At 49.0% G+C, this 22,505-nt stretch overlaps 1 protein-coding gene across 2 annotated transcripts in view; it reads right to left on the bottom strand.

Annotated features, from left to right (window-relative positions):
- Positions 1-22,505, bottom strand: part of syne1b (spectrin repeat containing, nuclear envelope 1b) — a gene marked incomplete at its 5' end in the record, with an annotated part of 78,660 nt that overhangs the window by 43,814 nt on the left and 12,341 nt on the right. The window contains 54 exons of one of the 2 annotated variants that reach the window (XM_084438204.1): positions 1,885-2,028; positions 2,170-2,352; positions 2,456-2,633; positions 2,811-2,947; positions 3,162-3,518; positions 3,696-3,860; positions 3,977-4,286; positions 5,265-5,437; positions 5,576-5,867; positions 6,009-6,158; positions 6,345-6,550; positions 6,666-6,778; positions 6,899-7,106; positions 7,329-7,532; positions 7,705-7,806; positions 8,903-9,085; positions 9,231-9,389; positions 9,538-9,688; positions 9,787-9,966; positions 10,085-10,710; positions 10,826-10,979; positions 11,060-11,226; positions 11,348-11,471; positions 11,588-11,775; positions 11,944-12,042; positions 12,145-12,372; positions 12,491-12,641; positions 12,731-12,891; positions 13,036-13,176; positions 13,305-13,481; positions 13,630-13,797; positions 14,135-14,299; positions 14,415-14,523; positions 14,634-14,842; positions 15,061-15,219; positions 15,443-15,577; positions 15,697-15,861; positions 15,961-16,119; positions 16,262-16,429; positions 16,535-16,678; positions 16,849-17,001; positions 17,145-17,309; positions 17,466-17,703; positions 18,106-18,206; positions 18,322-18,490; positions 18,613-18,725; positions 18,921-19,085; positions 19,584-19,721; positions 19,839-19,946; positions 20,202-20,234; positions 20,750-20,859; positions 21,430-21,626; positions 21,858-22,036; positions 22,156-22,248. In XM_084438204.1, coding sequence (XP_084294330.1) covers positions 1,885-2,028; positions 2,170-2,352; positions 2,456-2,633; positions 2,811-2,947; positions 3,162-3,518; positions 3,696-3,860; positions 3,977-4,286; positions 5,265-5,437; positions 5,576-5,867; positions 6,009-6,158; positions 6,345-6,550; positions 6,666-6,778; positions 6,899-7,106; positions 7,329-7,532; positions 7,705-7,806; positions 8,903-9,085; positions 9,231-9,389; positions 9,538-9,688; positions 9,787-9,966; positions 10,085-10,710; positions 10,826-10,979; positions 11,060-11,226; positions 11,348-11,471; positions 11,588-11,775; positions 11,944-12,042; positions 12,145-12,372; positions 12,491-12,641; positions 12,731-12,891; positions 13,036-13,176; positions 13,305-13,481; positions 13,630-13,797; positions 14,135-14,299; positions 14,415-14,523; positions 14,634-14,842; positions 15,061-15,219; positions 15,443-15,577; positions 15,697-15,861; positions 15,961-16,119; positions 16,262-16,429; positions 16,535-16,678; positions 16,849-17,001; positions 17,145-17,309; positions 17,466-17,703; positions 18,106-18,206; positions 18,322-18,490; positions 18,613-18,725; positions 18,921-19,085; positions 19,584-19,721; positions 19,839-19,946; positions 20,202-20,234; positions 20,750-20,859; positions 21,430-21,626; positions 21,858-22,036; positions 22,156-22,248 — 9,354 coding nt within the window. The remainder of the gene's footprint in view (positions 1-1,884; positions 2,029-2,169; positions 2,353-2,455; positions 2,634-2,810; positions 2,948-3,161; positions 3,519-3,695; positions 3,861-3,976; positions 4,287-5,264; positions 5,438-5,575; positions 5,868-6,008; positions 6,159-6,344; positions 6,551-6,665; positions 6,779-6,898; positions 7,107-7,328; positions 7,533-7,704; positions 7,807-8,902; positions 9,086-9,230; positions 9,390-9,537; positions 9,689-9,786; positions 9,967-10,084; positions 10,711-10,825; positions 10,980-11,059; positions 11,227-11,347; positions 11,472-11,587; positions 11,776-11,943; positions 12,043-12,144; positions 12,373-12,490; positions 12,642-12,730; positions 12,892-13,035; positions 13,177-13,304; positions 13,482-13,629; positions 13,798-14,134; positions 14,300-14,414; positions 14,524-14,633; positions 14,843-15,060; positions 15,220-15,442; positions 15,578-15,696; positions 15,862-15,960; positions 16,120-16,261; positions 16,430-16,534; positions 16,679-16,848; positions 17,002-17,144; positions 17,310-17,465; positions 17,704-18,105; positions 18,207-18,321; positions 18,491-18,612; positions 18,726-18,920; positions 19,086-19,583; positions 19,722-19,838; positions 19,947-20,201; positions 20,235-20,749; positions 20,860-21,429; positions 21,627-21,857; positions 22,037-22,155; positions 22,249-22,505) is intronic. The other variant, XM_084438205.1, reaches the window with a different exon arrangement.

Genomic DNA, 22,505 nt, shown 5'->3' with positions numbered 1-22,505 from the left:
AAGGATAAGAGCAAGAAGAAGGGCAAAAAGAAGAAGAGCAAGAAGAAGAAGTAGGGCAAGAAGGAGAAGAGCAAGGAGAAGTAGAAGAGCAAGAAGAGGAAGAGCAAGAAGAAGAGCAAGAAGAAGAAGAGTAAGAAGAAGAGCAAGATGAAGAAGAGCAAGAAGGAGAAAAGCATGATGAAGAGCAAGAGGAAGAAGAGCAAGAAGAGCAAGAAGAAGAATAGCAAGAAGAGCAAGAAGAAGAAGAGTAAGCAGGGCAAGAAGAAGAAGAAGAGCAAGAAGAGGAAGAACAAGAAGAGCAAGAAGAAGCAGAAGTGGAAGAAGAGCAAAAAGAAGAGCACGAAGAAGGAGAGCAAGAAAAAGGAGAAGTGCAAGAGGAAGTTGAAGAGCAAGAAGAAGAAGATGAACCAGAAGCAGAGCAAGAAGAAGAGGAAGAGAAGAGCAAGAAGGAGAGCAAGAAGAAGTGCAAGAAGAAGAGGAAGTTAAAGGAGTAGTAAAGGGAAAATGCATGTTTAGCCCTGTTTTAAGGTTACTTATGATCATATACAATGGTTCAGATCAAAACGTTGACAAAACTAGCACTTTTGAGAAAGTCTGATAATTGCTCTACCACCGTTTTGGTCATACAATGGATGTGGATGGGCATCTTGAAAAATCATTCAAAAACATGTTAAACTCTCGATTTCAAAGACAAGAAGCTCACCGAGGGTGTAATTGGTGTCCATTGGTGTTCTGACATCAAATTCGCCGCAAAGTATGAATCCTGTAGGGTTTTATTTTTCATTTCATGAAATCCATTGACTTGTATTGAAGCGACCGTTGTAGATGTGTAGATCAATCCGCAGAGGGGATTCAGGAAGCGGAACTACTTACGGTAGCTATTGTTATTGTTTATGTTGCTAGGCTACCTAGTTTGCGGAAGTTTACACATGTATGTGCTGCGACTAAATAGTTCTATGCTAAATATTTTTTAAAAAGCCTTTCCAGATGAAGTAGAATCTTACTTTATGGCAAATTATATATCAGAACGCCAATTAACACCTAGGTGAGTTTCTTGCCTTTGAAATCGAGAGTTTAACATGTTTTTCAATGATTTTTCAAGATGCCCATCCACATCCATTGTATGACCAAAACGGTGGTAGAGCAATTATCAGACTTTCTCAAAAGTGTTAGTTTTGTCAACGTTTAGATCTGAACCATTGTATATACGAACCAGAAGAATAGCAAGAAGAAGAGGAAGAGAAGAAGAGCAAGAAGGAGGGGAGCAAGAAGAAGAGGAAGAGAAGAGCAAGAAGCAGAGTGCAAGACGAAGAAGAATAGCAAGAAGAAGTATAGCAAGAAGAAGAAGAGGTGCAAGTAGAAGAGTAAGAAGAAGAGCAATAAGAAGAGCTAGAAGCAGCGCTAAAAGAAGAAGAGCAAGAAGAAGAAAAGCAAGATGAAGAAGGAGAGCAAGAAGAAGAAGGAGAAGAAAGAGTTGACGGAAGACCCAGTCAATGTTATGGTCATGAAATGGCCTTCATGGTCATTGCACGTAATGAATAGATTAATTAGAGATTGCAGGCAATGTTTGATGCAAGCATTTAAAAGTTCCTAACAGGACTCACAACTCTTAATCGTTATGAAACATGAACTTAGCAGAGTAATAGTAGCAGTACACAGAAGCAGGATAAGATGGCAGCTTACACATTAGTAGTTATTAGCAGTTATGACAAGCTCTTTACACAGCGGGTTAGGCTAGTTCAGTGCTTAGATCCCCTATGACAAGCCTGGGATGGTCAGCTTCTCTACATGGTAGGGCTGGCACTGTAGGATGGTCGTGGATGACTGTGTGACTGTTATCATGCTGTCCGTGGAGCAGCATGATGGTCCGATAGCAACCTATACCTGCAGCTTGTGCAGCTCCTGCCTCTTGGCCGTGAGGTCATGCAGACGTGTGCTGCTCTCCTGCACGGCGGCCTCGGTGTTGTTTAGCCACTCCTGGAGAGGCTCGGCGCTCGCCTCAAAGTCCTTCATCTGAGACTGAAGGTTCTAGAACAGGCAAATAAAGAACAATGTCATTATACGATGTACTGATCGTGGTACAGGTATGTGGTAAACAGAACATACTTTTAGATCTACCTAGGATTCACATACTGACAACCTGTAGCAGGTTCAGACAGCTTACAGTACCTGTAAAGCCGTCTCCCTTAGGTGCAAATTAGACATGAGCGTTTTCCAGTCCCCTCTGGCACCGCCCATTTTGCACCGAACGGCGTCCACTCTGTCTTTAGCTGCAACACTGTTGACCAGCTCACCACTGATCACGACTGCGTTCAGTTTAGACTGACCCTGCTCCCTGTCACTCAGGAACTCCTAGAGGGGGGAACCGACCAAGAGATGAAATAAAGACATTTTCTTTTCTAAATCCATATGTGCTTGACGACAAGTCAGATAGATTTATAGGTCATAGTTATACCTGGATCTTCTGAAGACTAGAGGAGGCTTCACTAAGGTTCTGTGGCACGTCAAAGCACTTGGCCGTGTTGATCTTGGCATTGACCAGCCACTGCTGGAACTCCCGGTAGGCGGCACGGAACCTCTGCTCCAGCAGCTTCTCTTTGCTCTGGCACTCCCTAGAGGCTTGGAGGCTCAGGCTAGGGAAATGACCAAAACACCAGACCATGAGGATTTAACACTAGAACTACATGCATACACAGAGCATTTCTGCAGAACCACATTCAACAGTCAGTCCTGTAGTTCGGCAGACTACAATGAGTTTGGATGTCTGGTGGTGTCCATGCCTGCTGGCATCCATTCTACTGCCCACTCACCTGTTGTACTCCTTGATGAGTGAAGACACCCTGTCTGACTGCGTGCCCAGGTCCCTGGAGAAACGGCACAGGTCATTCAGCTGGGTCTTTAGACTGTCTGACATTGGCTCCACTTTGAGAAGTCCCTCCAGAGTGTCCTGTGTGGACAAACACAGAGATAGAAGATGGAGGCGGTGGAACATGGTTTACCTTGGGATTACAGACCTGAAATGTGCTGGCCGATATATCAATTATCTAGTTATCCCATACCAACCATCATTAGCTACTCCAGATGAATGTGGTTCTAGTACGAGAGCGATGCAAGACAGCAGTAGACCAGTTTCTGTCTCCGCAGTTTGGGAATTGGCCTACCTTTGCTATCTGCCAGCCCTGCAAAGCCTCCTCAGTGCTGTTCTTGCCCTCCGCCTGGGAGAGCCTGTGACGCCAGCGCTGCAGCTGACTGCCGAACTCCCGCAGGTCCTGCTGCAGCCGGGCTGCCAGGCTGCCGAACTCCTGCTCAGAGGTGGCTATCTGAGAGAGCGCTGTCTCCAGACCGGCCTGTGTCTGCAGCGCCCCGTGCTCCCACTGCTCCCAGGCGGACAGCAGGGCCGACTCCTCCCTCTCCATGGCCTCGAAGCCCCCCGAGCCAGTGTGGTCTCTGGCCGTGGCACTGCACCGCTGGACCCGGGTGAGTCTCTCTCTGCCCTGCTGCCTGGAGTCGATCAGCTCCTGGGGAGGGACAAGTTGAACAGAAAACTGTTGCTGCTTCCACCAACTGTGATTAAAAGTTGTGTACCAATGGGGCATACTGTGTGTGGAATTGGACCGACAGTATGTGTAATCAATTTCCCACTGTGTCCCACAGTGGGAGTGATGATGGATCAAACGGGCTTTGAATATCCTCACCCGGACTTTGGAGAGTTTCCTCTGTACGGAGGCCGAGTCTCCCGATAGGTCGGACCAGCGCTGGAGCTCCTCCTTGGCAGAGGTCAGCCAATCATTGAAGTCCCGCACAGCTTCCTGGTATTGCTCGTGCTCTGACACAATGTCCTCCATGGATTGAACCTTACCCTTGGGGGCATAAGTGAGCATTTTGTGTGCTTTGACAGACTTAAACCAAAGTAATTAAATATTGAAATGGACAAGGAGTATAGTAGCCAAGTAACCATCTCCATTGAGTCTATTACCTTGACCACAGCCGTGATGTCAGCAAAGTGAGCGTTGAGTTCTGCCCTCGGCTCGGGTCCGAAGGCCTGGTCGCCTGTCTTCTCGTGCAGCTCTGCAGCCTTGTCTGTGAGCCTGGACAGAGCTGTGGCGTGGCCCTCCACGTCCACCAGGATGGCACGGAGGCGCTCCAGCAGGGAGGCCTTCTCCTTCAAGCCTGGCTGCTGGGTCAGGGCCATACCCGCCTCCTGCTCCACCGACTCCATCCACTGCTGCAGCTGGCTCTTGCTCTCCTGGAAGCAGCTCCACTGCGCCACTGTCCACTCCAGGCGGCTGAGGGGGACAACGCAAACAAAAACAGACTGATACCAGTTGAGGCCACGGATTCTGTACTGTATGCAAAGGGCACGCAAGGTACGTGAACTACCGATGTGAAGTATTTATTACACAACTCGGTGTTGCAAAAGTAAATGCTACATTGGTTCCAGGCATGGGCGATTTTATAGGGGGGGCAGGGGGGGCCAGTGCTCCCCCTGATTGGCTAGCCCAACTCTGCTAAAAAAATAAAAAAATATTTTTTTACTAATTAACACAATTATTAAATACATAATTGTGGTTTGTACCAATTTGTGTTAGGTCATCATTCATTTTAAAAGTTTATTCATTACTTAAACTAGGCTACCTTTAAAAATATATATATTCATAATCCACCAATGGCACAACTCGTCCGTCGACCTCAACTATTTCCGGTTTGATCTGTTACCGCAAAAAAATGAGATCTGACTGTACTGCTCAGTGCTCAACAAGCTACAACTAGACAACCTGCTCACAATGGCGAAAAGAGCTATAAAACCAATTGACCACTTCTTCATAAAAAAAAATAAAACTGGTAATGCTAATGAAGAAGCTAGCTTACCACTCGAAATGACACCGCAGCAGGTGCAATCGCATGCAGAAGTGCTCCAGAGGCTATCGAAGCTAGCACTAGCACTAGCAACATCACCATCGGTGAGGAAGCTAGCACCAGCAGGCAGTTGCAGTTTGATGTTGTGATGTTGGGTATGGCCTAGTGCTCGGTCATAAAGTCATATTGACATGATTGTGGTGTCTAGATGAAGTTTGATGCGTTGTGTATATTGAATTGTCATACGGATTTCTTATTAGCATACTGTTCACAACTGGCATTCTTTGTAAATAGACGGGACGGGACGGCAGAACTGTTTTTTTTTTCTCACGTCAAAATGTTGCCCCCCCCTACTCCCAGAGGGTAAAATCGCCTATGGTTCCAGGTCGGGGGTTGCTGAAGCGCACCTGTGACAGCTCATGGAGGTCATGAGCATGTTGGCCCAGGCATCCTTCAGACTCTGGAGCTGGGAGCGGAGAGCCTCCTGTCCCTCCGCACTCTTGTGTTTTAGGACCTGCTCGCCCTTCCCCACCGCCATGTTCAGCTTCACCTCACCCTCTCCCTTCATCAACAGGATGTCCTGGACACAGAGGACGGCGTTAAGAGGACCGACTGCTCAATGCCAACATATCATGATCTTCGAGGCAGTGGTGGTCAAAAAGTGTTTTTAAACACCGTCTGTATGTGACAGGCACGACAAGCTTAAATAATAACTGACCTGTATGAGGTCCAGTCTCTTCTCCAGTGTCTCTTTGTTGCCCACTGTGCTGTTGAGGGAGCCCAGTCTCTCCTGCGCTGCATTCAACCAGGCCCAGGTGGCTGTCAGAGTCTCCTCAAAGGCCTGCTGCTCCTGCAGGGTGAGCTGGCAGCCGCGCTGCTTCTCCCTCACGCGCCTCAGCAGGGCCTGGTGCTGCGACTGCAGCTGGGCGGACACCCGCGTCTCGCTGCCGTCACCCCGCCCCCCCTCGTTCAGGAGCTGGGCCTCCTGGCACAGACGCTCGAAGCAGTCCCTGCAGGGGAAATAGATGTGTACGCCAATGTTAGACTGAGGTGAAGTGAAATATGATCTGCACTTGACGGAAGACGTTCTGTATGAAGGAAGGTTTTATGATGTGATACTGTACGGTATAGTATCTATAGAGAGACATCACCTCTCTCGGAGGACCTCCTGATGGTATTCCTCCACCCGCTCCAGCACAGCCTTCTCGGGGCCGCTCTGCTTTTCCTCGGGAAGGTCAGAGGTCATCCTCTGCTCCGTGTGCTCCAGCCACCATTTCAGCCTCTTCAGACGGCTCTCAAACCTGACAGACAAACATGTTAAGGTGTCAGTGATGTTATCAACCCCAGGACACTTCACTACAGAGTGACTAGCCCAGAAGAGAAGGAGGGCAGGAGCACGCAGATATCTGCAGATCAAGATTCATTGGGACTGGGACCCAAGACTGTATCCTTGGTGTCCATTCCTGGACCACAGGTCCCCCTCCTACCCATTTAGCTGGGCAGCACTCTCCTCCAGGATCTGCTGGTTCAGTCTGCACTGCTCCACGAAGCTGTCCCAGTCCTGCTGGATGGAAGAGAGGTGCAGCTGCACCTGCCCAGCACTGGCCTTGGGGAGGTGGAGCAGGAGCTTCTCCCCTTCCTCACACACCTGAGTCAGGCGCACCTCCCCCTCCTCCACGCGCTCCAATGCCCCCTTGTAGACCGGAGAACAAGTGTCGATGGGTTGTACAAACTGTAGCGCTCAGACACAGTAATGGCTGCACTGTAGCTGTGGGCTGAATACAAAGGGTATTTTGGGTGAGCTGTACCTTTAGCTTCTGCAGTTTCCGGTCCACAGTGTGAATGTCTCCCGATCGGTCAGAGCACTCCTTCACTATCTCCCTCTGCTCAGAGAGCCAGCGGTGGAACTCCTTCACCAGTTCTACAGAGAAACAGATTAATGTCACTATCATCCATTACCAACATCCTCATCCGCCAAGTGAGAAAAATAACTTTAATACTACACCGGTGCTTTTACAAAAAAACCTCAAGAGCTTCTCACCACTGAAGTGGTGTTGCAGGCAGTGCTGCAGTGAGGCCAGGGTCCTGGCAGAGAGCTGGTTGACAGATTCATAGCTCTTGATGAGGTCGGTGAGTGCAGAGCCCAGTCCAGCCAGCTCTTCGGAGGGATACTTCCTGCAGAGAGTGTTCAGACTCTCCCGCGTGGCATCAATGCTACCCTGCTGATTCTGCAGCTCTTTCTGGAGGTCCTGCCAGACAAGATGGCCCATGGGAGTCAGTCAGGCATGGGAGCGTGGCCACATTAAAGACACACAAGGGAGCATAAACACATACAGCAATAACAAGCACTTCTCAGTTTTCAGGTTAAATGTAATCCGGTTCATAACATGGCACACTGCAAACAAATTTAAATTAATATCCGTATAACCATGCCCTTCTAAGTACATCTACTCTGTGAATGTCTGCCTTACCCTCACTCTGCAGATGTCCTCAGGGTCAGATCCACTTGGTGAAGCCACCAGGGAGTCCTCCATTCTCTTTAGCCAAGCGGACATCTGGGAAATGAAGTTCTCCAGCTGCTTCCTCTGGGAGCTGAAGTCCCTGAGGTTGCCCCTAGCCTGCTCACACAGCTTTCGCACATTGTCAATCTTCTTTCTCAGGTCAGCCTCCAGAACCTGATACAAACAAACAGATGCTCAATGTGCCGGAAAATCTGACTTGAGAAATGGTTAGCCAGCTTCCTTCAATTGGATTTTAAGTGCTTTATGTAATGAATTCCAAAACCGTAAAATGGAACCATCCAACCATCACTAATTCTGTCCGGGGGATTAAAGTGGACAGCAGTACCTGTAGTTTGGCTGGGGTCTCCGGACTGCGACTGAGCTGTTTCAGTTCAGACACTTTCCCTTGCAGGGTCTCAAGCTTCTGTTCCTTCTGTCCCATTTCCATCTGTGAGGTAATCAAATGAATACAACTGTACAATTTCAACACTGATATATTTCTGTTTGAGATAGACTGCTGGTGCTACTAGTAGCCTCGTCTGATTGATAGGCTGGGGTGCTGGTCGTATGAAGATATGAGGTGGTCCGCAACTCCCAACAAAAATGTCTACTACTGTTAAAATGTTGTTTTGTTTTGTTTTACTGTGCAGAGCGATGCTTACAGAATAGATTAGCTGTTGCGTACTGTAGCTCAGGAGCTAAAGCGGCCGGCTCTATCTCCTGAGGTCCCCGGTTCGATCCCAGCTTCTGGAGTGTGCTGAAGTGCTGAAGACACTGAACCCCAAAATTGCTCACATGCAGCACAGTGGCACAGTACCTACAGTAGTACTGTCGCCTCACAGCAAGGTCTCCGGGCCTTTCTGTGTGTTTGCATGTTCTCCCCGTGTTCGCAAGGGTTTCCCCCATAAAGAACCCAATATGAAAAACATGCAATAGAACAGATCGGTAACCCTGTCCGTCCCTGGCAAAGACGGACAGGAGCACTGGCTTGGCCCCCGGGCATGTTCCCTGCATGCTGCCTACCGGGCATGTTCCCTACTGCTGCCATGCTGTCTACTCCCAGCTGCCCTTGGGGAAAGGACGACGGGATGGGTTAAGAGCAGGAGAAAAATTTAATTGGTGGACACTCCAGCCACTTGTGTGTGTGTGTGCGTGTCTCGGCATTGCCACCTACTGTACACCGTCTGATGTGTGCGTACTCACTGTGTGACAAATATTACTCACTGTGTGACAAAGATATTTGTTTGTTTGTTTGTTTTGTTTAGTATTTAGTTATACACTATGTACAATATTATGTATATATGTATATGTACCTTTTCTGTCCTGTCTTGCTGCTGTAATGCCGGAATTTCCCCCCTGGGGATTATTATATTTTTTTCTTTGATAATCTATTTTAGATCATTAAAGATCTAAAATCATTAGATCATGAATACATTTTATCTTTAGCTTATCTTATCTTATGCGTTCCGACAGTGTGATTTCCCCAGAGCGGACCACCACATACTGTACCTTCATTGATATATTTTCGTTTCAAATGCACTCACCTGTAGTGCTGAGAGCCTGGCTGACATCCTCTGGCTGTCATTCAAGTTGTTCAGGCTCTCGCTCAGCTCCACCGCTGAGCCGTTAGTCCAGGCTTCGATCTCCTCGCTGACTCGACGCACGTCATCCCACACTGTCAGACTCTGGCTCAGACACTCGATATTGTCATCAAGCCTCTCGGACACCTGCAAAGTGAAAGTAGATTATATAAAATGATGTGATGTCTCCTCTCCATCTCCACTCACTCTCTCCCTCTCCCTCTCCCTCTCCCTCTCCCTAATTCTACTTCTGTTTTGTCATGCCTCTCCCCGTCAGCCGTTGCACACGTACGTCTAGCCACTGGTCCACCAAGGTCTCCATGTCATTCTTCATCAGCTGGGCCTCACAGTCCGGAATCTTCTTCAGCTCGCTCAGCAGCTGTCTGCCTTTGCCGGAGAACTGGTCGAGCTCTCCCTGCCGGCCGGTCATCTTTGCCTTCACTGCCTCATGCTGCCCAAGACGGTGGGCGGCGAGGCAGTGAGAAAGAAAGGAAAGAAACAATTTTGAAAATCAACTTCTTTCTCTAGAGAAAAACGTTAAAGTGCGCCAAGCATCCGACATTGATGGTGAGAGCTAAGATGGTTGTCTTTATTCTGACCTTGGCCAGGGATCTCTTGGTTTCCTCGTGGTCGTTCAGGGCGGAGCCGATTTCAGCCAGAGCCTCAACGCTCTCAATAGTACTGCTTATGGAGGTCTTCAGGCTTTGGTACTCTCTCATCAGCTCCACCAAAACACTGCACTGTTCTTGCCTGCCAAAACCGATGATGTGATATGAAGGGATGAAAGTGCTCCTAGCTCAATCTCTAAAACAGAAGGTGGTGGCACCTCCGGGGGGAACCTACTGTACCTGTCAGTGATGAGTTTCTTGGTGTCTTCCCATGTGCTCTCAAGGAGGCTGATCTCTCGGAGCACTTCACCAGCCAGCTCTGCGTCCCTCTGGGCCAGCTGCTGGCCCTTGGCCCTGAGCCACTGCTCCTCGTGCTGGTGGGACTGGAGCTCATCCTCCAGCTGATTAAAGAACCGCAACCTGGGAGAGAGGGACCGGGTTACGGCTATCCATTCGCACCCAAACTACAGAAAAGTGGGAAACTATCACTATCTGTTAGCGTAGCGACCGGGAGACTGTGACGATGCGATGTGCGTACCTCTGCTGCAGGGTGAGCGGGCTGGGCTCAGGGAGGCTCTGGTGGTCAGCCTTCTCCTCAATGTCCTCCACGGTCTTGAGCAGCTGCTCTTTGCGCTGCCTGAAGGAGGTCCACAGGGCCCCCAGGGCCTCCGCCTCGCTCTGCTTGGTGCCCAGGAGGTTCCTCATGGCGTCCAGCTCGGCGCTGAGGGAGTCGGCCAGCACGCGGCAGGAGCTCCGCGATCCCTCCTCGCCGCTCACGTGGAGGTGGCCTTTGCAGAGACCACTGTCCAGGCTGGCGGCCAGGGTCTCCAGACTGCTGATGTCAGGGACTGCGGTAGCCAGCTCCTGCTGCAGCTCCTCCACTCGGCCCCGGTCCCAGCTCCCGGCGCTCTCCACCGTCTGCCTCAGGCCTCTCAGCACGCCTGCAGTGGCGCTGCAGGTCTGCAGGAAGGCCTCCAGCTTCTCCAGGCACTTCGCCCGGAGCTCAGCCAGCTGCTGGGCCTCAAGGTAAGGCTGCAGGCAGCTCTCCTGCCGGCCCTGGAGGAGCTGGGCGTCGCCAGGCTCGCAGGAGGCGCACAGTGCCTGCGTCTGCTTCTTCAGGCTCTCTCTGATGCTGGCCTGCTTCTGCAGCGCCGCTAATGTCTCCTGCCACAGGCGACGCAGGGCATATGGTATTATTTGATCTCTTACAGTAGCTCTCTCACAGTAAAATGTCAGTGATAAGAATAAATTGGCCATGATTCCTACTGTATGTACGTACCTTCACTTGAGCAAAAGCAGGCTGCAGGTTAGTGATGCTGATCTGGGAGGTGGAGTGGAGAGTGGAGATGAGGCTTTCACTCCAATGGGAGAACTTAAGCAGGGTATGGTCGAAGTTCTCCACCTGAGATAGGTGGCTTTGGATCTGGTTTATCCTGGAGGTTAATATTAATGTCAGCTGAGTCCCAACAGTCAGTGAAAACTGCAGGAAGTAATCAAACTGGAGATATCTGACCTGTGAGGGACAGCTTCCTTCTGAGAGCGCCATCTTTTCTGTAGCTGCTCCAGCTCGTCTCTGAGCTGCTCCACCCTGTCTTCTGGAGCAGAGGGGTATAGGGACGCTCCCAGAGTCACCAGCCCAGCATGGAGGGGCTCCAGGGACAGCACTTCAGTCTGCACACCCTGCACAATACAAAGCTCTTGGTAAGCGACATCCCCATTATCAATCATTTTCAGCATTGTGTATACAGCTGTGAGATTATGCGGGGAGGAAGGAACCGGTGAGGAAACATGTTTGATTTACCCGTAAGTCCTGTAGCTCACTCTGCAACTTGGTTTTATCAGCAGACAGACATCGGGTCTCTGGTTTGGATGCATTCTCACTTCTCTCCAAGCAGGACAGAAAGCTAGAGCGGTCCTTCTCGTACCTGAAACATAGCGTACAATGTAAAAACTGAGGTACTTTAATAAAGTACTACTGCAGTATTGTTGTTGCAGACACAGTTGTGTTGTATACTGTGTTTTGTTATATCATGTCTCCTACTTTTGCCAGAGAGACAGCATATTCTCCAGGGTGCTCTGTTTGTCCTTCGCCTGCTTCAAGCTCCGGTCATAGCTGGTCTGTAGAGCTGCCACTGCCCTCTCAGCCTGGTCCCTGTCACTGACCCTGCGAGCCCCCGCAGACAGGGACAACAAGGCCGCCTTCAGCCTCTCCAGACACTGAGACACGTCCTGCGGGGAAGCAGAACAACACGTCAAACAGCATGGAGGGGAACAGTGACATGGAGGAGAGAAATATAGTACAGAAGCAAGAAAGAGAACCAAAAGAGATAGACAGAGAGTCATAAAGAAAGAATGAGAGAGAGAGAGAGAGAGAGAGAGAGAGAGAGAGATAGATACCATGTGGTTCTGAAGAGTCTTGTAGGTCTCCGATGAGGAGGTGCAGGAAGTGACTGGTTGGTCCAGTTTCTCTCGTAGATCACCAAGACTTGTTCGTGCCTTTGATGGAATCGAGACAATTTGATTACTCGTCTTCTCAAAATGTCCCAAATCAGGCAACATCTTAAGCTATTCCTTTACCCAACACGCAGCAGTCAGTACCTCTTCCAGACTGGTGTTAAACCTCTGCTGATGAGAAGAGCTCTCCTGGAGATGTCCATCGAGCTGGTCCACGCTCTCCCCGAGCTCCTCCCAGTACCGGCCGATCTGGGTCAGACGGGCCTTGATGCGGGCCGCCTCCCCAGAGGACACAAACTGGGCCAGGGCCTGGGAGTCCGTCTCCAACCTGGACAACACCTCTGCCCGCTCCCCCAGCTCTGAAACCACAGCCTGGAGGAACAGCGAATCATTGATTTAGTGTTCATGCCAGTTTTATACCATCAACTTGTGCGGTTGAGTGATTGTCCTTAGAGAAATCACCCAAGGGAAGATCCTCAATAGACTGTACCTTCACTGTGTTGATCTGTTGCTCAAGGGGAGCAGTGGAACTCTTCAGGACTTCCAGGTCTTTCTCCTTCCCAGATATCCAAGAAGAGAAGGATTCAAACTCACTTCCGAACCGGTCCCACTGAGTTTTCATCCCCTCCAGAGCCTTGACACTAGAAAAGAGCAGGATTTATTTAGGACAATTCAAAAAAGGAGCAAAGTCATCTGATGTTAAAAAAAACACAATTATTGTAGTTCTTACTCTCTCTTGAGGTCCACCTCCACACTGTCCACTTTCTCACTGAGGGAGCGGGCTTGCTCCTGGAGCAGAGTCTTGTTCTTGGGGCCCAGCTGGATCTCTGTTACCCTCTTCAACAGAGTGTTCACCTGGGAGGCCTCTGCTTCACTTTGCTTCAGAAGGACCTGTTTTGACAACCCAAAAGACACGTGATTTTTTTCTAGACTTCTTTGCCACGCCTGAGCCATAACGTGCCAACAGTGGAGCGACAACTCCATTCATGTTTCCCCTAAGCTAATCCTTAGCTAACCCAAACCTATCTCACTCACCCTGGCCTGGTCCAGCTCTGCAGCCAGGCTGTCGGGGCTGCTGAAGTTCAGGTCTCTCTCCATGGCGGAGCGGGCCCTGTCGATAAACTCCTGCACCGCCCCCTGATGGCTGTCAAATTCCTGCCAGGCAGCCAGGGTGACCTGGGGGGCACATAGGAATACAGAGATGAAAAGCCAGTCACCAAAGCGAACTTAAAAGAAAGCAGCACCTGAAAGAACTCATCATTCTGTAACCTTTTCAAAGAAAGAAAGAGGACGAGGGAGCCCACCTCTAGGCTTTGCTCTTGCGAGTCCATGGTCTGCTCCATCTTGCTGAGGGTGCTTTCCAGACTCTGCAGATCCTGCTGTAGAGTTTCACCCAGGCCCTCCTCAGCCTGAAGCTGCTGGCCTCTGGTGATCTGCTGCTGCACATCTTTTCTCTTCATCTTCAGACGTTTCAACAGTTGCTGAAGACAGAATAAAGTACGAATACAAACGCAAACTCATGCAGATGAAACAATGTCTGGTCTTCACAGAGGAAAGGACAGAGGATCTTCCCCATTGGCTATAGTTCTGTCGGATGCATTGTGCACTTGTCTGAGATTGTGCTTCTACCTGGTGAGTGAGCAGTAGTTGCTGGGCTTCTCTCACAGTCTCAGAGTCCAGTATTCTGGTGACCTCAGACTGGGCCTCCTGCTGCCCCTGGACCAGCTCCTCCAAGGTTACCCGCACCTCCTCCCTGAACTGGACACAGTCCCCCACGGCCAGCAACACCTTCTCGGCCTGGTAGTCAGACGGCACAGGGCAAAACAAGAATTCCTCACTACCGACCGAGCTGATTGATTAAATGTCACACCAAGGAAACATAAAGAATGGATGATGAAACCACAGCTGCGGTGTGGGATCCAGGATGTCATCTCATACTATGCCTCTCATCTCATACTATGCCTCTCATCTCATACTACTGTATGCCTCTCATTGTGTGTTCTAGTACGCATGGAAGGATCTTGTTACAGCATTGTTTCTCTACAGTATTCATTAGATTCCTCATAGATGAATGAAGACATTGCTACAGAGGAAGAGAGACTCTAATGTAATACCTGCTCCAGGCATTATTTACCTCTGAGAGGGAAGCCAGGAGGCCTTTAAAGTCCGTGGAGAGTTTGCTGAGTGCCCCTCCGTGTCTCTGGGCGTCAGAGTCAGTGCAGATCTCGATCAATGCCGCCAGACGGGCCTTTAGCCAGCCAAGGTTCCCTTCCTGCAGCTCCGCATCGTTCCGAAGCTCCTGGGGAGAAAACCCATGGACCGGACCGGTGGAGTGTGACATATTCATTGCGGTATATGGCTCAACTGAATCTAAGAAACCCTTACGTCTGGCTCAGGATGGAATTGCCACTTACCGTGATGGTGGACTTCACCTGGCTATATTTGCTGGGGTCATTGGCTTGGCTTCTCAGGAGTCTGAGTTGGCTCTCTTTAGACGTCAGCCAGGAAGAGAGGTCAGAGAACCTGCGATAAAATGGACAGTTTGTTTTTTCTTAGATTCTAAGCCCTGAAAAGATCTGGATATTACTGAGGTGGGACAGTGTCAAGTTACAGTAGGTAATGTTAGTCCTAACCTGAAGTTGAACTCCTTCCACTTGTCTGGGTTCTCCATTAGCTTCTGATGGGTGCTGTCTATCTCCTCTCTGACCTCAGAGAATGCCTTCCTTGCCGCGTACAAAGTCTGATGGGCTGGGTCACTTTCCGGAAGCTTCTGACAGAGCTCCTCCATCAGCTGCAGTCTCTTCTCACAGATGGACTGTGGACCCTTTTCCCTAAAGACACCCTGTAAGAACACAACACAGTGAGTCTAAATGGGATGATAGTAGAGACCCCTGCTATTATTATATCAGGATAAAGATGACAGGAAAAAAGATTAAATTTAAAGGGCATTATTTCTCTTAGTAAAATCTACAATACAGTACAGTTGCTTTAACTCTGTAACTGTAATATCACACGTCATCTACTCAAATGAATCACATCCAGACATCCAGACAGTCTCACCCTGTGCTCCTTGACGAGCCTCTCGCTCCCCACGCCAAGCATGAGGCGATGTTCTCTGGTCAGCTCTGTCTGGCACTCCTGCAGGGAGACCATCAGCTTGCTCCTCTCCACCTCCACCTTTAGGTGCAGGAGGTGAAAGGGGGCCTCCGTCTGGACATCCTGGGAGGGAGGCACAGAGACAGACACTACTGTCTATGGCTGAGGAGACCACCAGCCTCTATGTTATTCACTGTGGAACACCAACGCAGTTCCACAGGATATATCAGTCTCTCAACAACATACGTTATGCTAGCATCTGGAAAATGTAAAAATGGGTTTTAAAAATGTATAGACTTTGGATTATCACGATAGCTTCATTCATCTTGCGTCATCTGGGACCGACCTTCCAGTGTTTGTGCAGCTTCCTAACAGTTTCCTGCAGACTCCGCTGCTCCTGCTCTGGTAGAATATCTGTCAGCTCATCACAGGCCTTGAGGAATGCATTGAGGACCCTCTGGTCCAGCTGGCCAAAGAACTCCTGAGGAAAACCAACAACACCTTAGTTCTTGCTCACACACAATCCATCACACCCTACTTTCCATTGCCTTATTGACACTTCCTGGTACATTTAAGTACAGGAGTGAGGTATTTTCTTACTGTGTGCTTCTTGAGCAGGTCCTCTGGGTTTCCTCTCTCTGTCAGGCAGCTCTCAGACGTCTTGAGAACCTTCTCCAGCTCGACGCGGGACTCCTCGAACCTCTTCATCAGGCTGCTGTTGACTTCCACATGCTTTCTCCACTCTGTAGATTCCTTGATCATAGCCTTGAGAGAGAAATAAGGACTCACTTAATCTCACTCAACCCAAAATGCAGACACTCTCTCCTATCCCAAGAGAATAGTTTAATGAGGAGGGAAGAGTACCTGTGAGGAGGTCTGAAGGTCGGCTACTCGTTTCTGCAGCAGAGCCATGTCCATGTGGTTCAGGGTTTTACTGCTGTCTAGGGTTCTCTGGATGGTCTGGTGGTCTTTCTCAATCACTGTTAGACACTTCTTACAGCTCTGTGTGAAGGTCACCAGCTCCTGCAGCCAGGGATATGGGACGAGAGACTGTGTGTTACTATTGAGCAATTTAAACTTCTATGAAGCGTCACTCTCTTTAGTCCTTGGAGGAAATGTTTCATCCCATATGTGCCCAAACCGAACATCGAAGTCGATCAAACACCTGGCACTTCTGCTTGAAGTCCCCCGGGCCCTCGGAGTCCCTGGCGCTGGTGATGCGGCTGGCCTTCTCCAGGGCCTGATAGAAGCCTGTGATGTTCTTTTCCATGTCCTCTAGGGGAGGCAGCAGGGACTGGGCCTCCCGCAGCAGAGGCAGGCATCTCTCCCTTATCTGATGGGAGACAGAAGGTGTTGTAGTGTCACATGCTAATGCCATCGGACGTGTAAACTTTATGACAATGATAGCCAAGCCTAGCGAGCTGAGAAAGGGAAGGACCTTGCTGAGCTGCTCCTTGATCGAACCCATCACATCCAGCATTTGGGAGATCTCCTCCTGGGGCGTGTCTTTGGTCAGCAGCTGGGCGGTGCGGCTGGCAGTCTTGCACGCTGCCTCCATAGCTGGCACTTTGTGCTTGATGTCCTGGAAAAGGAGTAGATTCATGTGAAATGTGTTGAATAAATGTGTAATTCTGAGTGATTGATAGCATAGAAAAAGTAAAACGAGCTTCATAGATAGTTCTGTTCACACAGAGAACAAACATGCAAGCTATTGCACAGTGCATGGCATGGGTGAATGAATGTGACACATACCTCAACATCTTGCACAAACGTCCTGACGTTTAGGAAAGACACTTGGACAGGAGCAGTCATCTTCTCATTGGTTGCATCCATGAAGGTTTTTAAGGTGGCAAGTCCTTCCTGGTAGTCATGCCTCAGCCTATCCACCTCATCTGCTCTTGCATACTGCCATGGAAACAGGGGCAGAGAGTACAACAGTTTCATAGTCTGTTACAAAGCTTGGGTTGAATATAAATGTAGTGTGAGGTGAATTCATTGTACTGCACAAATTCACCATCTGGGTGCCCAAAATAAGGGAGATAACTTACATGTTTGACTTTGACAAACAGCTCTCTCCACCTCCCGTTGAGAAGGAGCAGCTGCTGTTTCAGGTCACGGGAGACTGTCTCGTCGCAGGTTTCGATGAGGAAGTTCCCAGCATCGTTCATGTCCATGTGCTGCTGGATCCAGTGCGGAAGATTCCGGAAGAAGTCCTGGAGAGACAGAAAACAACAAAGTCACATACAGTGAAAACACTGGACAATGGAATATCTGATGTAGTTTTTGTTTTAGCTCCGAGGACAAGATGGATCCGGCCCATGTCCACCTCCTCCACATCTACTACTTGTCCCCCACCATGCAAGTCTCACCCGTTTGGCGTTCTCTGACTGGTTGAGCATCTGCTCGGCGTCCTCCAGCCAGGCCTGCAGACCGGCCACCGTGCTGCTATACTTCTCCCAGTTGGAGATGACCTCCTCCAGCATGCTGCGCACACTGCGCACCTCCACGGACAGGTTCTTCCACTGGGCCGTGGCCTCGCTCAGGAACTTGCCCACGCCCTCCCCTTCGTCAACTGAAAGCCATATCAGGTCTTTCACCGTGACACGTCTCATATCTGAGAGGTCTGTTCTGACAGCACCGACTCTTGAACATACATTCAAATGTGCTTGATCATCAAGGCGTGTTCATTGAGAAGCTATGATATTGTTGTGATGACATGCTCATACTGTAGGAAGCGGCAGGCATATTAATAGTAGTTAGTAGAAACGAGCACTGTGAGGCAAAATTTCAAATGTATTGGTGAACCCCTAGTGCACAGCCGATCAGAAGCTACAGTACAGTGCACACAATCGCAATGCTAAGATCCATGTCGGTTAATATTTCAGTAGTTGCGTGCTTTTAGACTTACCTGCCACATTGATCTTAGCCACTAGAATATGAAACCAACAGTCACTGAAAGACACTCACCTATGGGACAAAAACACGACATTATGAAATTTGAGTGCACACCTACCTGAATTATCAGATCTGACATAGACCTCTGCAGCTTGCTTGAGGGTCCTGAATGTTGTCTCATATTGCTCAAAGAACTTGTGGCCTTCAATGAATGACTGTTGAGAGCAGTGAAATTATGTTAAATGATGGAAAGCTGATGCAGTTAATTAATACACATACACAGAGGTGTACTATATGACTGCTCAAAATGTCAAGTTGCAATATACTCACAATGTAGCTTTGCAGGAGCAGTTCCACAGAGTCCCGACGTCCATATTTGATGATCCAAGACTTGAGCTTGGACTCAGCCAGGATGAGGAAGGCCATCAGACGGTACTTCATCTCCCAGAATTCCAGTTTGATCAGGTGAGCATGAGATGAGGTGGACACATAGTTGAACCTGTTGAAAATGCATAAGATTAGCTATTTATGTTCCTCTGATCTGTTTACTTGACTTTACCCGGCGTAGACAAGCTCTGATTTGTCCAAAGTTTTATATAGACACATTTATACAGGACTGACCGTTCAGCCATGTCTTGAAGCTGCTCTGGCGGGACCGGGACCCCGTTTACAGATCTGTCTTTGTGGATCTGCTGGAACGTCTGCTTGTGAGACTCCAAGTTCTTCAGGACCTCCTGCAAAATGCAACATAAATGCATGGTAATGTAGGGAACAAACATTGTATGTAAATGTGTTACATTTTTGTCTGTAAGCTTGACATAGAAAATATCCCATTGCTAGGTTATCATTATACTGAGTGACCGATGACTTATCTCAGACAATCTCGGGGTTATTATTCAACCTTATACTGTAGATTAAATGTGTTGTACCTTATGCTGCTCCAGCTTTCTGTGAATAACATTGGCTGTCTCCTCATGAGCCTGTTGGATGGGAATCTCCTCTCTCAGCGCGATCTCTGCCCGGTGCAGCCAGGCTCCAATCACTCCCAGGGGGCCAGGCAGGGACTTGTCCAGATGGATGTGCCAGTCCAGCAGCTGCAACAGTCATCCGTTACAGCCTCGTACAGTCTTGCCTTGATCCATCCACTTCTCAGGCATTCCACTTAAAAAACAGTTCTCCACAGGCTGCGGGTCCTCTGCAGACTAGTCTGAGTCTGACCAGGGAACAAAATCTCCTCTGTTCCCCTCTTCCCTCTTAATGAACTCACTGATTCAAAGACTTGCACCCCACTGAACATTTTATTGCCGCTAATGAGAACAGGAAGTCTGCTCTCATTCTGACACCCAGCTTTTACAGGTTTCTTGCCAATAATACATCAATGAAAAGAATCGAATCTCTTTTATTTTTAACACTGGTAAAGATTAATATTTATTAAGCACCTGACACTGACATTTATAAAAATATCATAGTGGTGGAGAGAGAGGCTTATCTTGTCTGGTTGTACAGCAGTGAGGGCAGACATACTCACCCTGACAGACACACGTTCCCACCCCGCCTTAACCAGAGCCTGGTCCACTGACAGACATACTCACCCTGACAGACACACGTTCCCAGGCCTGTTTGACCAGAGCCTGGTCCACTGACAGCTTTCCATCCCTCTGCACAGGCTGTAGCAGTGGCTCGGTCTGTTTCTTCTTTATCTCATACTGCACACGGAAGCTCTTGAAGGCCTAGGAAAATTCAAATGAAGAAACATTAGTATTAAGTATTAGTATTAGTATTAAGTATTAGTATTACGAGTTCTACAACAAAAAAGAGTGTTATGAAGCTCTTGGTTATGCAGGCACCTGGTACTTGTCTGTCAGGTTGCCCTCTGACCCCTGGGCCCGGAGCACATCTCTCTCCAGCTGATCCAGGAAGACCTTGAGCTCTCTCAGCACCTTCCTCTCTTCCCTCTATCAACATGGAGAAAGGGAACAGACCACTCAGATCCTTTATCAACCACAGAGCTCTGAAACGGCCAATATCCGTAGAAAATCCACTCAAAATTCACACCAAGCGACATTCCAGTGCCAGAGCAAGTAATTACTTTTTGAGGAAAATAGTAGACAGACACGCTTCTAAAGTCAACACTGTTATCTAGGGTGAACGGGGAGAGGGGCGTTCACAGTCATCACATCTGATTAAGCTGCGTATTCAGTGACACATACCTCCAGCATTAGCTCTATATCTTGGGGACCAAACTATCCAGGAGGAAAGCAGCAAGGCACACAGAGAGACGCAAACACAGCAAAAAGGCGTTAGAGGAGAGAGCAAGAGAGAAACAGCGCAAAAAGGAGGAGGAGAAGGAGAATGGAGAGGAGCAGGCAAACGCCGGTGTGGCACGATGGAATTAACTCTTACCTGCAGGACTGGGATAGAGAGCGCAAAAGTCGGAATGGAGCCGAGAAGCAGCTTTAATATGCACAACAGGGAGATGGCGTGGAGAGACAGGGTGAGTGCACGGTGAAAGGTGGACGTAGAGGTGAAGATGACGATTCATAAAATCCATGCAACCGGTTAAGCTTCATCACAGAAGACTGAGGTGGCGCATTATCAGACTTGATTAGCCAAAAGCACAAGCACATTAAAAATCAAATGGCACACACAAATTACAGCACTGTACATTAAAGACTTAAAACACAAAGGGGACATTAGTTCTCGGCCGTAACCTAATTACACAGAACAGGGCTGAGATGAATGGGGGGTGGGGGGGTACCTCATCCTGCTGGCCGTCTGTCTCAGAGTGGTGCGGGTTGGGGTAGTGCTTGAGGAACTGGGCGACGTACGTCATGATGGATTTCTCGTCCGGCTTGTCCACGTCCACGTCTGCGAGGGAACAAAAGCGGAGCAGGTCAGATACGCAGGTGGGAACCGCAGAACACGCTGATACAGTATGACTCGCATCAGTCCAGAACACAATGTGAGTCAAAAACATCAACATCTGGCATGTCAGTCTTGTACTGTACGTGTGCTTGGTCCAAGACAAGCAGAAGCAGAGACAGATATGACAGGGCCTGGCCATCCCTCTCTCCAAACAGACAGAGAAACAGACATTTTCACCCTGATGGAGGATAACAGTAACATTCTCTCTCAAATCTCTCCTTGACCCGATCTCTCAGAAATGAAGGTCACTCTAAAAGCAGAGTCGTTTGTGCTGCTTCTCTCTGCAGGAAGCCTCCCTAATCAGATCCCTCCAGACACGACGGCAGGGGACTAATCTGCTGACTTTCTTCTACAGACAGGTAGGCAACAAGGAGCTATAAATGAACAACATATAAACCTCTTCTAGAAGAACTTTAGTTTGTTGCATCGTGCATCGTGCATCGTAGACAGACAGACAGACAGACAGAGACATCCTGTTTTCAGTGAGAACGAGGAGAGTGAGGGAAGAGGCACCTTCTGGGTCCAGCAGGCGCGGGATGCCCAGCTCATTCTCAGCCAGGGAGAAGGCTTCCTCTAGGTTGTCCCTGTTGCTCCGCCTCCTCACTACCTCCATGTCCACCAGGTCTGACCGGATGGCGTGGATCACGGAGTGGAAGGCGACGCCGCTGCGCCAGGAGGCACCAAAGTCCTTCACCTCGATACCGTGGCGCCTGGTCAGAGGACACACATACAGCACCATTTGCCAGCACTCCCATGGGAAACTCTCTCAAAAGCACAATTCAAATTCACATACTGTACAGTACATTCCAATAAGAGCGTACACATACAGGACTTTTTCAAGATACAACCAGCGTCACAGTGAGTGATAAGCAGACCCATACACAGCACAGCAATATACACTTATCAGTGCGCTACACATACGTAGACAGGGTCCTACGTACTTGGCTGCGGTGCACTGGACCCATCGGAGCAGAGCCCTCTTGGCGTTGCCCTGGAACTTGGGGATCACCTTCCTCTTCATGGGTGGGCTGCCAGTCTCAGAGCTGGCCATGCTGTCCACTGAGGAGGTGCTACTGGAGAGGGCCTGGAGGGCCGGCAGGTTACTGGTCAACTCCTCGATCTGGAGCAGACGTTCAGGAAGTGGACACAGACACAGACACAGCGTCACTGTGACGACCAGGAAAGGCTGTTGACATGTGAGGAGACTGAAGAGAGATGCACCATGATGCCATGCGGTACCTGGAAGTAGAGGATGATGGTCCATATCAACCCAAGGACAATGGATGGCCTTCCATCAGCAATGTCTGTGGCGTGAATGTTGACTAGTTTGATCTGTTAAAAAAGCAAAGAAAAAACTTGGTTGAAGGGCCATCGAGCATCACTTCTAACAGCCGTCATGTTGTGAATAAACCTTATGTACTGTATATATATATATACATATATATATATATAAACCGCTTCCATTAATTTTTTGAGCGTTTCCTTCACAGCCATCAAAGTCAGCTCTTTGATGCAACTGAGTGGCAATTTGCCATTCATATAGCAAAAGCAACTGAGGCAGAAACGGCCAAGCTCAACACAGAGGGGAA

The sequence above is a fragment of the Borostomias antarcticus genome (genome assembly GCF_949987555.1).
Source record: "Borostomias antarcticus genome assembly, chromosome: 5".
NCBI lineage: Eukaryota > Metazoa > Chordata > Actinopteri > Stomiiformes > Stomiidae > Borostomias > Borostomias antarcticus.
This window is presented reverse-complemented; position numbering and strand designations above follow the sequence as displayed.